The 12,507-nt window shown below is 36.0% G+C and overlaps 3 protein-coding genes across 4 annotated transcripts in view; 2 read left to right on the forward strand and 1 right to left on the reverse strand.

Moving 5' to 3' along the window:
- The window catches only part of LOC109839972 (ABC transporter E family member 2), an 8,623-nt gene extending 7,763 nt beyond the window's left edge, over positions 1 to 860 (forward strand). For both annotated transcript variants that reach the window (XM_020408446.1, XM_020408447.1), the window contains one exon: positions 173 to 860. In XM_020408446.1, the coding sequence (XP_020264035.1) occupies positions 173 to 292 (120 nt within the window). In that variant the 3' untranslated portion in view covers positions 293 to 860. The remainder of the gene's footprint in view (positions 1 to 172) is intronic.
- On the forward strand, positions 4,592 to 7,879 carry LOC109839973. The gene is made up of 9 exons (XM_020408449.1): positions 4,592 to 4,808; positions 4,933 to 5,009; positions 5,668 to 5,896; positions 6,070 to 6,224; positions 6,344 to 6,389; positions 6,475 to 6,566; positions 6,869 to 6,965; positions 7,318 to 7,374; positions 7,463 to 7,879. Exons 1-9 carry the CDS (start codon positions 4,683 to 4,685, stop codon positions 7,637 to 7,639), a joined length of 1,056 nt encoding a protein of 351 aa, XP_020264038.1. The 5' UTR covers positions 4,592 to 4,682; the 3' UTR covers positions 7,640 to 7,879.
- On the reverse strand, positions 8,645 to 12,487 carry LOC109839974. Its single transcript, XM_020408450.1, has 3 exons — positions 11,113 to 12,487; positions 10,943 to 11,013; positions 8,645 to 9,157 (listed from the first exon to the last, which is right to left on the reverse strand). Exons 1-3 carry the CDS (start codon positions 11,263 to 11,265, stop codon positions 8,926 to 8,928), a joined length of 456 nt encoding a protein of 151 aa, XP_020264039.1. The 5' UTR covers positions 11,266 to 12,487; the 3' UTR covers positions 8,645 to 8,925.

Raw genomic sequence — 12,507 nt, forward strand, 5'->3', positions numbered from 1 at the left:
AAGGGTGTCTGGATATGACCTTTTTACATGCCATCTTATGCGTCCTCTCTTATCCATTTATTCTCTTGATAACCACAGCATATTGACATGTTCATTCTTCTAAGAATTTCATAACTTCAGATGTTGCTTATCTTATCTAATATGAAAGTATTTTGTGTTGGTTTTGTTTCAGCATCTTGACATTACTTTTAGACGAGACCCAACCAATTACAGACCTCGCATTAATAAGCTGGATTCAACCAAAGACAGGGAACAGAAATCTGCAGGATCCTATTACTACCTTGACGATTGATGCAATGCCTATATTACTTGGCTTTCAGATTCAGAGAGATTTCGCAAGCAGTTTTTTTCTTGTATCCTTGCTCGGGCCTTCACTATGCCTGTAGGCATTCAGATCTCCCACTGCATACTGACACATGTCATTCGCATAATCCTTTTCCATCCACTGAGGGATTTCATCACTTGCTGTAAGTTGAGGGTGTATAATACTTCTCTTGGGGTTCTGCTGGGGTATAGTAAGTTATGAAGCAAAGCTATCGACGTGGTCAGCACATAGGTGATTGCTCTACAATGCTTGTTCCTACTTAGTTCCAAGTCCTGGTACTTCTGTATGTTCTAACTGGGATTGGAGATAACTTGAGTGGACGTCTGCGTATTTATTATTACTTTATTATTTTTGCCTTTGTGTCGAGGATGGTTGCTGGTTTACTTAATTATTCAACCGTGCGAATGGTTTTGGTTGTGTAAGAATGCTTACGAATGTTGAGTGAACTTTTTGTTGTGGTATTATGCAACAAATTTCATTTTTGATTGTATGAGGAACTTCTATTAGTTAATAACCCGGATTTTCATCGATTGAATTTGCTACTCTTTAGAGCATCTCCAACAGCTTCCCCATCTTCTTGGTATTCTAAAATTTGGAGAATTTTGAGCTTTTTTTTGGTCCAACAGATTCCCCATCTCATTCCCCAAAATGAGGATAGGAGAGAAAAAATAGAGAGCTTTCCCCAAATCTGCAGCATTCTGTAAATATTTGGGGAAGTACTTTTTCACGTTCTTCTAGACTCAATCCAAAAAAACAACTCCATCTCATTATAATAATAAATAATTTGGTCAAAATGAGGATTCTTCAAAATAATAAATAATTTATTATTTATTAGTCAAAGATGTAGAATATTTTTATTATTGTAATAAATGCATGATTCTTCAAAATGGGGAAGCTGTTGGAGTTGGAGCAAAAATAATTTGGAGAATATGACATTTGATTCCCCATTTTGGAGAAATTTTTGGGGAAGCTGTTGGAGATGCTTTTACATCGCGCAGCTACGCTGTCGTGTCTTTTGCGCTTCGGATCCGCTGTTTCTTCAGTAGTTGATGAGACTCTAGACGGTACAGTTCTGATTTCATGGTTCTCTTAAGTTCGGAGTGTTTTACCATTTGTTTAACACCTACATTTGCATGATCATCATCTTCGTTTCTGGTAAAATATATAATATGGGTGTTTTCGGGGCTTTATGTTTCGTGAATTGGACTGCAAGTTGGAAATTACCTTGAGATCCGATGAAGAACAGATAGCGTTTCGTATATCTTGGGGTCGTTTCGTCCGCTGGAACTTTAATTTTTTTTTTTTGTCAATTGCGGTTGTTTTGTTTCACTTGGACTGATAAATACGCCGCAACTGCATTTATAAACGTGCACGTGGTGCGCTGCGAGCAGATTGGATGCAAGAAGCATTGCGTTTTGAGCTTTGCTACAGAGACCCAAAATATGGGACCAATAAAGGGGACAAGTGAGGTGTCATCATCTTATTGGATAATGAGTTGGCCATCATTAATGATGGCCAACTCATTATCCAATAAGAAGAGGACACCTCACTCACTGGCTACAGCTAAAGGCCTTTTAGTCCCTTGCCTTCAAGCGATGACAAATGCAAATTTGGCGGCATCCGAAAAAGACGCGATCTTTTTGAGCTGTGAAAGTGGTTCAAGTTATTCAATCGCAATCATTCTTCAATAGAATTTTGAAAAAGACGATATCCCATAGCAAACACATGCACAACTACAATCGCGAATCATAAAATTTTAAAATTGAATCGAACAACTACGACTACGAATGCACGTAACAAGCAGCGTAGCAATTGTAGTTGTAAGCAATTGGCATTTGTATTACCATATTGTTATGATAAACCCAAAAACTATCAAACCATTTATCTAAGAGCTGAGGATTTCCCTCCTCATGCATGAGTGATTCACACTGTACTCATGATTATTTCTATGGACAAATTTTCAAAACAGACTTCTTTGCAAAAAAAAAAAAATCCCAAAAACCGATATGTTTCAAACTTAATTTCAAAAGCCGACCCAGTTGGGCTGAAATTGGATTGGTTTTTTAAAAAAAAAGTTCACAAACTTCACGGGAGTTGTTGTCCCGTGAAGTTTTGTTACTTTAAAAACTTCACGGGACTTCAACTCCCGTGAAGTTTGGGAACTTTTTTTTCAAAAAACCGACCCAGTTTCAGCCAACTGGGTCGGTTTTTAAAATTAAGTTTGAAACGTGTCTTCTTTTAAGATTAAGATTCAAAACAGATTGGTTTTGAAAATTTGCCCTTCTTTCCATGCATTGAATAAGCTCGATGCGCGTTCGCATGATGTGTGGATTTTGACCGTGCTCCACCAAATTTTCTCGAGACATCTGAGTTCGCGTTGCAACACTACTACTACGTTTCAGCAGTTTACTTGAGTTCTTTATTCCCTTTACAACTTGTTTATTATTATATCCAACAGTTGGTCAAGGCTGCCACATCTAATATTATGTCGTTGACTCGCTGCATGCAGTTTCATTTCATTTTGAAGTTGGCGAGCAATTAAAAAAAAAAAGAAAAAGAAAAAACGTGAAAACTACGGAAAGAAATTCGCAGGAAAAAAAGTAGGTCCACCAAAAGCCTACGCTAACCTAAATCGCGAAACTGAAACACCTGTCCCATCAAAATCAAAGAGTTGGAGTTGGTAGGCCAACATACCTACGAATAAGCTCATCTCCGAGTCTTGAGGATAAATTTTCAAAACCAACCAATTCCCCAAAAAAGATCCGTTTCAAACTTAATTTTAAAAACCGACCCAGTTGGGCTAAAACTGGGCTGATTTTAAATTTTTTTTTTTCTAAACTTCACAGGAGTTGAAGTCCCGTGAAGTTTTGTTATATAAAAAACTTCACGGGACTTCAACTCACGCGAAGTTTGAGAACTTTTTTTTTCCAAAAACTGACACAGTTTTAGCCAACTGGGTCTGTTTTTAAAATTAAGTTTGAAATAGGTCTTTATTTGGGAATAAAATTCAAAGCAGGTAGGTTTTGAAAATTTGGCCCCGAGTCTCATAATAATCCTAGCTACTTACTAATCTAAACCTTATATTAGACTATACACTAATCCCATAATCAACAATAAAATTAAAAGATCGATTTATTTATTTATTTAACAAGGGGTCTACCTGTAATTAATCCAAAATATGGGATAATTAAAATTGTTTCGCCACTTGCTCCCCAACTCGATCCTGATAACATGGAGTTGCTTATAGCATTGTTTTTCAGTTAACAACTCCCTTTAAACCAGAATCACAATCTTTACGTTCTCCTTTAACGCTCTCCTCCTCTGTTTATTATTTAGAACCGAGCAAATATTTTTAATGACCAAACTACCCTTCGGAACTCGGGAGGAGATACCAGTTGTAACGAGGGCAAATCCGGGATAAGCCGGATCCTGCCCGCCCATTTATATTCAAAGGAGTCTCCTTTCCTTTCTACATTATTTATTTTTATTTCTCCAAAAAACAACGGAGGAAAAAAAAAAAAAAAGAAGCTGCTGCTGCTTCTTCTTCTTCTTCGAGTTCGAGCTTCAACTCCCGACCCAGTTGGGCTAAAACTGGGCTGATTTTAAATTTTTTTTTTTCTAAACTTCACAGGAGTTGAAGTCCCGTGAAGTTTTGTTATATAAAAAACTTCACGGGACTTCAACTCACGCGAAGTTTGAGAACTTTTTTTTTCCAAAAACTGACACAGTTTTAGCCAACTGGGTCTGTTTTTAAAATTAAGTTTGAAATAGGTCTTTATTTGGGAATAAAATTCAAAGCAGGTAGGTTTTGAAAATTTGGCCCCGAGTCTCATAATAATCCTAGCTACTTACTAATCTAAACCTTATATTAGACTATACACTAATCCCATAATCAACAATAAAATTAAAAGATCGATTTATTTATTTATTTAACAAGGGGTCTACCTGTAATTAATCCAAAATATGGGATAATTAAAATTGTTTCGCCACTTGCTCCCCAACTCGATCCTGATAACATGGAGTTGCTTATAGCATTGTTTTTCAGTTAACAACTCCCTTTAAACCAGAATCACAATCTTTACGTTCTCCTTTAACGCTCTCCTCCTCTGTTTATTATTTAGAACCGAGCAAATATTTTTAATGACCAAACTACCCTTCGGAACTCGGGAGGAGATACCAGTTGTAACGAGGGCAAATCCGGGATAAGCCGGATCCTGCCCGCCCATTTATATTCAAAGGAGTCTCCTTTCCTTTCTACATTATTTATTTTTATTTCTCCAAAAAACAACGGAGAAAAAAAAAAAAAAAAGAAGCTGCTGCTGCTTCTTCTTCTTCTTCGAGTTCGAGCTTCAACTCGATGGAATCGGTAGCGGTGGACGATTCGTATCGGGTGCTACCATCGGTCTACCTGGGGTTTCTCGGGCTCTGGTGCTTCTCTGCTCTCTATTGGACTCTTAACACTTGGAAGAATCGCAATCTTCAGGTCCCAATTTTCACCCAAATATGACTTTTTTCTTCTCTCTAGGGTTTTTGAAATTAGGTAAAAGAAAAAGAAAAAAAACCCTAGTTTTATTTGAGGGGTTATATGCGTTTTTGGTACTCTGCAGGTGAGCAAGTTACAATGGATGATGGCTTCTGTGCCGTTAATCAAAACTCTGCAATTGGTACTATCATTTGCGTTCTGGTGAGTTCAAATGCCCAAAAATTTATTAATCCGATATAAAGTTCTCGAATGTTATGATATATTCGAAAAAAGCTTGTATTCTTGCATAATCCAGCTGACAAATCTCAATAATACGAATGCTATGGGATTATGATCTATCTGTATTTTCTTTTGAGGTATATATTATAGTCAAAAAAAATCCCTTTATTTTCAAAATTTCCCCTCCTTTCTTCTATTTTCTTCCCTAGCGTGTTAGATGTGTGACATGCATGTTTGATATTCATATATTTATCTTAAATATAAGCTAACATAATATTTGAACTTTATGTGCTTAAGAGTCAGATGCCAATATATAACATTATATCTTTAGACCTAAATGTTATACTAACACTAAGGATCATAAACAATTTTCATGAAATATCTTCCCTCATGTAAATGCTTGGATTTTTATGCCCTTGGCCATTTCAATTAGCAAAAAGAGAATTGTCTGTCTTAGCATTCATCTAATAGACAGCATCAGATTGCATCCCGTGCCAGGTGTACAAAACTACATTTTCGTTAGGTTGCATCCGGTACCTAATTACGCAATATTTTTCTTTTACATTTATAGAAATGCATATACCTTTCCTTTTCTCTGAATGCTTCCTTTAAGATATTCAAGTTCATATGCTTCGTGCAGGTATTCATGCACAAATTTTCAGATATGCTCTTTATGGATTTCATTTGGAGTTTATGTAACTGGAATACTTTTCCAAACTTCCTCTTTAGTGTCATTTCTGCTCATATCACATGGTTACTGTATCATGTATGAGCGTATGTCGCTAGCTGAGAGGCGTAAGACTGCTGGATTAGCTTGTATCGTCTACTTGACTCTTGTTGGTTATAAAGCTGCTGTCCCTTACTTCACAGTGAGTTTCCTGTTTCCAGTTTGATTACTCTTCATCGTCACCCGCTGTTAATTGTTTGGAATTTCGAGTTAACTGCAGCTGCGCAGCATATTTTGAAAAATTGTCTTCAATTTTGGCTATGTAGTTTTATCTGATTTGAAGCTAATATTTACATCTTGTTACTTTTAATCCAGGTACTCATGCTGCTGAACTATTTTTTATCTTTTTATGTGATTTTCCGTTACATCTCCCAGAATCTTTTCATCCTGCGTGAGCAGTTAAATTCTATAGACCATGGGGATATGCAGACGATGCATGGTGCTCTACGTACCAAGTACATTATGTTCAAGTACGTGATTTATGTTCTTCATTGGTATCTACTTATATCTACGAAATATGGTATTTTATGTGATAAGAAGAGGAGTAACCAGACCTTATCCGTTTGCATTACTTTTTTTCACAAATCAGGAAATTTCAAGGAGCTATGCAGATTGTAGCTGTGGTTGAAATTCTGGTAGGGTCACCAGATACTACAATGTTTAACAGTAACAGAATCCTGAGGCTCCCTTTTATGAACATTCCTAATATTTGATTTTCAGGTCTATATGAATGCTGATGCGAGACCAGAGAGTTATTGGTTCCGGTTGTTGGTTAGAGAATGGGCACAATTCTGCATATTTTTGTACATTGGGTAGGTTAAAGAGACTAATAATAGGTTACTTGTTATACCATACCTATGTACATACCTCAAGCTTTAAATTATAGTTATTAGTCAAGCTTTTAACTTCACTAGTTCTGTTACTGGTTGAAATGAGCAACCCGATTGTAAATTATAGTTAAGCATTGCTACTTATATAAAAATGTAGTTATTAGTTAAGCATTGCACAAGTAAATATATCAGTCTTCATCATTGTTTTTATAAGATTGCTGCAAGGAGTAGTCTGTATCTATCTCTCAAATTATTTAAGAATTCTAACGTTATTCCTCTTCTAGGTGGACATTTAGAACAAAGGAAGCATTGCCAAATTTCCCTGTAATCCCTACCATGAAACTCAAATGGGAGAATACGGTGCCCCCTATATACAGCATGGTACACTCTACTCCATGGAACTCATATAATTACAAAACATTTTTATGGGCTTGGTTAATTTTCTGAAATCGAATGCTCCATTCTCAACTGAAGAGACATTTCAGAAAATTAACCAATGATTCCGGATAAATTTTTTCCCCATCATCTTAATTGTATACTGTAAACAACCTGAATTTGACTCTTTTTTATGCGTGGTGTATCACTGGTATGAATCTGATTCATAAACTGTCCAATCAGCATGCTATTGTTCACAATTGTCCAATCAGCATGCTATTGTTCATAATGAAATTTATAGCTTATACAAAAGATTTTGGTTTCTTGTCGTATGATTTCCTAATCTACAATTCTGTAGGAAATGGATGCAGCTGATTTCAACAACTTGACATCACAAGAATGGCATGTTGGGGTGGTAAGTAAAGTTTAAATAGTGTCATCTGATTCACCCATTTTCTTTAGTCCTACTGAAATCATTTCTTTAATGCCCTCTGTTTTTGCAGCCAACTTCTTTTCCTTCTCCCCACTGCAAAAACTCTGTAGATCCGTTACTCGTCATAGTTCAACACCCTCATGCAACAAGCCGAGGTACATCAGAAGCTCTCATCAGACAAAAGCTATCTATATCTAGGACTACTACTGCTATCGAAAAATTTCCTCGCAATGTTGATCATGTTTAACATAGAGGAGATGAATGGCAATAGCAATTGATCGATCGGTCACCACTCGGGTGATTCAGGAGCTGCTCCAAGAGACTAAGAGTAGGAAAATCTTCCTGGTTTAGCATCCATGCTTGCTATATTTTTTCTTACCTCACCACATTAAGGAAAGACTAGAAAGTTTATAGTTATTTAAACAGTATAATCTGTGAATAATATGCTTCAGTCTATGGAATTATTATACCTGACGTGCCTTCTTTCTGATTGTCGATCTGGACTACATTCTTGATTCTTGGTTTAGATAACAATTAAGTGGGCCAGTTGATACTGATGATATTTTACCTCGGGGTTTTGGGGGTTTCTACCGTATGTTATTGGAAGTTCATTTTTATGGCAATGGTTTCCCTAAATTTAGAAGACTCTATATCTGATTCAACAATTGGGTCAAACTGGTTTTCCACGATACTTTTATGAAAACACATCTTAAAGCACTTCCATACATGAGAATGGCAGGACTCAGTTCCAGAATATATATATTTTTTTGGTTTGATGAGAGAACTTCCCCACGATCCTTCGAATTGTGGGTGTCAAATCTCCAGGTGTGGCTAAGGGGCACCCCCAAAGCACGACCTTGAAATATTCCACGGAAATAATCTTCTTTGTTGCTCCCTAAGAGAGTCAAACTTGAGACATTGGCGCACTACTCTAGGTAGCTTATCAATTCGGCTGGACCCTCTTGGGTAAAACAAAACTTGTATATAATTAGCTAACCGCTAGAAAAGAGAACAGTATACATGTACACATAAACATATGGAATAATGACAAAGAATGCTTATCAATGTAAGAGAACCTCAGTTGATATGTAGTAGCAAGTATTCATGAATAATCTGATGAGCAGGTAACAGAACATTTATGAACAAATTTCTGAAACAATTGATCAAACAATGAAAGCTAATCTGTTCTCAGACAAGAGAAAACCTAAAAGCAATTTGAACAATGTGAGACTTTTCCATATACACACTGAACTTTGAGTATTCCTTCAATAAATTATTTGAGAAAATATTTAAGTTACTTAAATGGCAAGAACAAACTGACTGTTTATTGTATAAAACTGATTATTGTTTATTGTATATGTATAAGAGAATACAAAGAATGTCTGGAGCTTATCTGGCACAAGATGCAAGTATTTTGCCTAATCCTTGCCGTTATTGCCCCCACACTTGAACTACAAGTTAGAATCTGAAACAGCAGGCTCCACTTTGGTGGACCTAGCTACTCTATAAGCTTCATATCATATTTTAGGACTTTCATTTCTTGCGCTTTACGATGAAATCATCATCATCATCATCGCTATAGTTAACTCTCTTCTTGGCCTTGACATCTACACTTTTTGAAACCTGCGCTTTCTTTGAGCTCTCCGGCCTCTCCATTTTCGTAGATTTGACTGGAGTGCCTGTTCGGATTTGCTGCTGCCTCTTTTGCTTTCTCTCGTAGGCTTTCCTTGCTTTTTCAAGAGATAACAACCCATGTTCCATCATCCTGTATGGGGAAATGAAACAAATATTGTGAGATATTCAACCTTTGTACGAAAAGAATATTTACGAAGGCATTAATACCTCATTATTTAAAAAATATCCCGAACTTGCAAACAAAGGAATGAGAGGGCACTTCAAACGGTCACAATGGCACTTAGTTGTTACCTTGATGCTATCTACTGACGAAAATGTGATCCTTATATGAGTAGTAAACAGAAATATAGATTGGAGGCTAGTGTTATTAAAAGATGTCACATGCTGAAAAGTATCATAAGTTCAATGAGCATAGGTAATAATCACTATACTTCAGATATTACTTTGAAAGGGCAATCTCACTTGATGCTAAAACTTATGAATGAACGTGAAAATAACACAACAGATGAATGCAGAAATCTCATACTATGACTTCCTCTCTGAGGGCTCTCCCAATTCAAATTTGTGCAGGACATCAACATCATTCCGACTCTGCTGAAGCCTGTCAATGACAACACCTTGACAAAACCATAACATCTGTCTACAATGTAGCTCATCATATACAATAAAAACCAGCAGGTTAAAGTATTTCCTTTCAAAGGGAAAAAGGCTACTTTCCACTTTGGATGTGACATTGACTTTGGACTCAGAATACTGGTTTCCACAATTTCCAAAAATAACTAGGCAATACAACACCAACAGCTTCATGCATAAAAATAGAATTTAAATGCTGAACATCAGTAAGTTGGTAAGGTTTTGGGGTGGTTTTGGTGGTGGAGGAAGAGAAAACATGTTGACCCTATGCACCAGATTGAACCAAAAAAGAGGCATATTTGTAGAAAATCATACGGATTGGATTTGGAGCTCAAAAAGATGAAGTATTCATTACTCAAAAAGTGGATCTTCAATTTGGCTATCCTATCATATAATTTCCTTCCTTATCTATTGATTTGTAAAGTAGAGCAATATAAAAGAAGGAAGAAAGAGAAAGAAAGAGGACTCTACTCTTGTCATAGTTGAAATGCTAACTTCAAAAGATACTTACAACTGAATATCAATTGATTTTGTGAAAGTCAGACACCAAGTCTGGCTCGCCAGATTGCTTTACACCTCATTAAGTTTTACAGGATTTCGACCAGCAATAGTAGACTAGTGAGATTTGCAAGTAACAGTTGTATTAGTAATCATTCAACTAAAAAGGATATACTGAATGCAAAAAGCGATAAAAAGACACTCTCAAGCTAACTTGATGCACAAGGTTGCCATAGTTTATTCGTACATCGTGCTGATGTATTGTACCAAAGAATTGTTAGAGACAAAAACATACATATAACCGAATTGGAGGCAAGTGGAATCTTGATTCTCTGTACTTGCCACTTGCTTCATGCTTTCAAAAGTATGAACAATTTATATGTGAAATTCTTATCCAAGACATCCAATACATTTAAAAAAAAAGTCCATTACCCCTTATTGTTGTAACATGATTGGAATGACTTAATGTGTGTGTGTGTGTGTGTCTCTCTCTCATCCAGGAATAGCAGAACAATTTATATGTGAAATGATGGAGGAAAGATCAGATACTCAAGTACTGGAATACTTGTACACACTACTGCAAATTTCAATTGAACTATAGCAAATATCATTGACACTTAATTATGGTCCAGAAAACTTCAAGAAATCATAAATCGTACCTACTAATATAAAGAAGGAATATGAGATAATTGTAAAGAATAACATTAGAGAAGGGATTAATGCTTATAATCCAACATATCAGAGAAAAAGGGCGAATGTTTCATGAAGACAGATAGGTGTTTACCAAAATTCTGCCATTTCGCTAGTTGGAATCTGCTTTGACAAGGATTCGTAGAATATCCTCAAGGGTTCTCTCTGCCATGCAGAATAGAAATGATAATATAAAATTTTTCAGGAAAACAAAGTCAGATAAAAAAGAAAGTAACACGAAGTAGATAAAGTATAGCACGAAACCTCTTCTGGAGGATCATGCTTCTGGCCAGGCAAAGTATAGACTTTCTTTTGTGCTTTGGCTCTAACTGTGGCTGTCTTAGTTACCGTCTTAGTGACTGTCTTTGATGAAGAACTAGTTGCTTTTCCTTTCACCTTTGTCCCATAACCAAGCATAAGAGATTACACAAAGCCATTAATCAATTAAGCAAAAAACTAGTAGTATAAGTCCAAAAAAGCAAACACCGCACTTATGAAATTGCTCATGACCATGTTTATGTGGAGATAAAAGATGAAAGGCATGGAAGAAAAGCCAAAAAGAAAGGAAACACCATGGACTTTCAATGTGGCAACAAATGATTAATGAACTCTTTGGTAAAGCACCCATAACACACAAACATACTATCGATACCAGCACAGTCTTTGCGCAAATATCTAAATCAAGACATTAAATTTAAATGAACAACTTCTTTAATCACTTCACTCTTTAAACTCATGGCGCAAACCAAAATAATCTCGGAAGGATATTATCCACCAGCAAATTTTCATGTTAAAAGAAAAATGGTAGGAGCAATTTATCAAGTTTTTGTTACCCAGAACTTCACACAGGTCCGTAGACAGACCTGTAAATTTTATTAATGAAGATGACATAACTAGCCATTAGATGATTACAGAAGGAATCTCTAAGAAATCAATCCTTAGAACAATCATCCAGCAACTTATCAGTCACCAAAAATTAAAAGCGAGAATCTAAGGAAATCAATCAGGGATCTCCAATATCAATTGGTTAAGATAAATCAAACAAAACGGAGACTAAACTGACCCACTTCAATTATCAGCCAAAAGGAATGATTTGAGAAACACCAATAGAGTTGCACTATAATCTCTTGGACTCACAAGTAAGCACAAAGTTATATAACAGGCTAATGCAACTAATCATCTAAACTTTCTCAAGGATGCCCGATTTAACTAAACAACACATCATTCCAATCACGAGGAAACCAAACCCATAAATCCAAGAATCCAACAGCGAGAACGCAGACTTCAGCATCACAAAAAACAAGGACAGTATCCGAATGAAGTTAGCTTTCTAGATTCCCTCAAAGATGCCAAATTTAGCTCAAAAGAGGCAAGATCCAATCATCCAGAAACATATCCCATTATTTCTATACTAAGATCAATTTCCCCAATAAAAACAATGAAAACCTGCGATGAAACTAAAATAACCACACAGGGACATCTAAATCCTCCCTCATGATGCCCAATTTTACACAAACAAATCAATATCCAATCATAATTAGTCCAATTCAATAAATTCATCACAAACTAACTGTTGCATTCCAAAACAAAGATTTGTAAAGTTTGATTAAGAAGATAAGGTAATTCTCTCAAAGATGCCAATTTTCAATGAAAAATCAC

Source organism: Asparagus officinalis, chromosome 5, assembly GCF_001876935.1.
Source record: "Asparagus officinalis chromosome 5, Aspof.V1, whole genome shotgun sequence".
NCBI classification, from domain to species: domain Eukaryota; kingdom Viridiplantae; phylum Streptophyta; class Magnoliopsida; order Asparagales; family Asparagaceae; genus Asparagus; species Asparagus officinalis.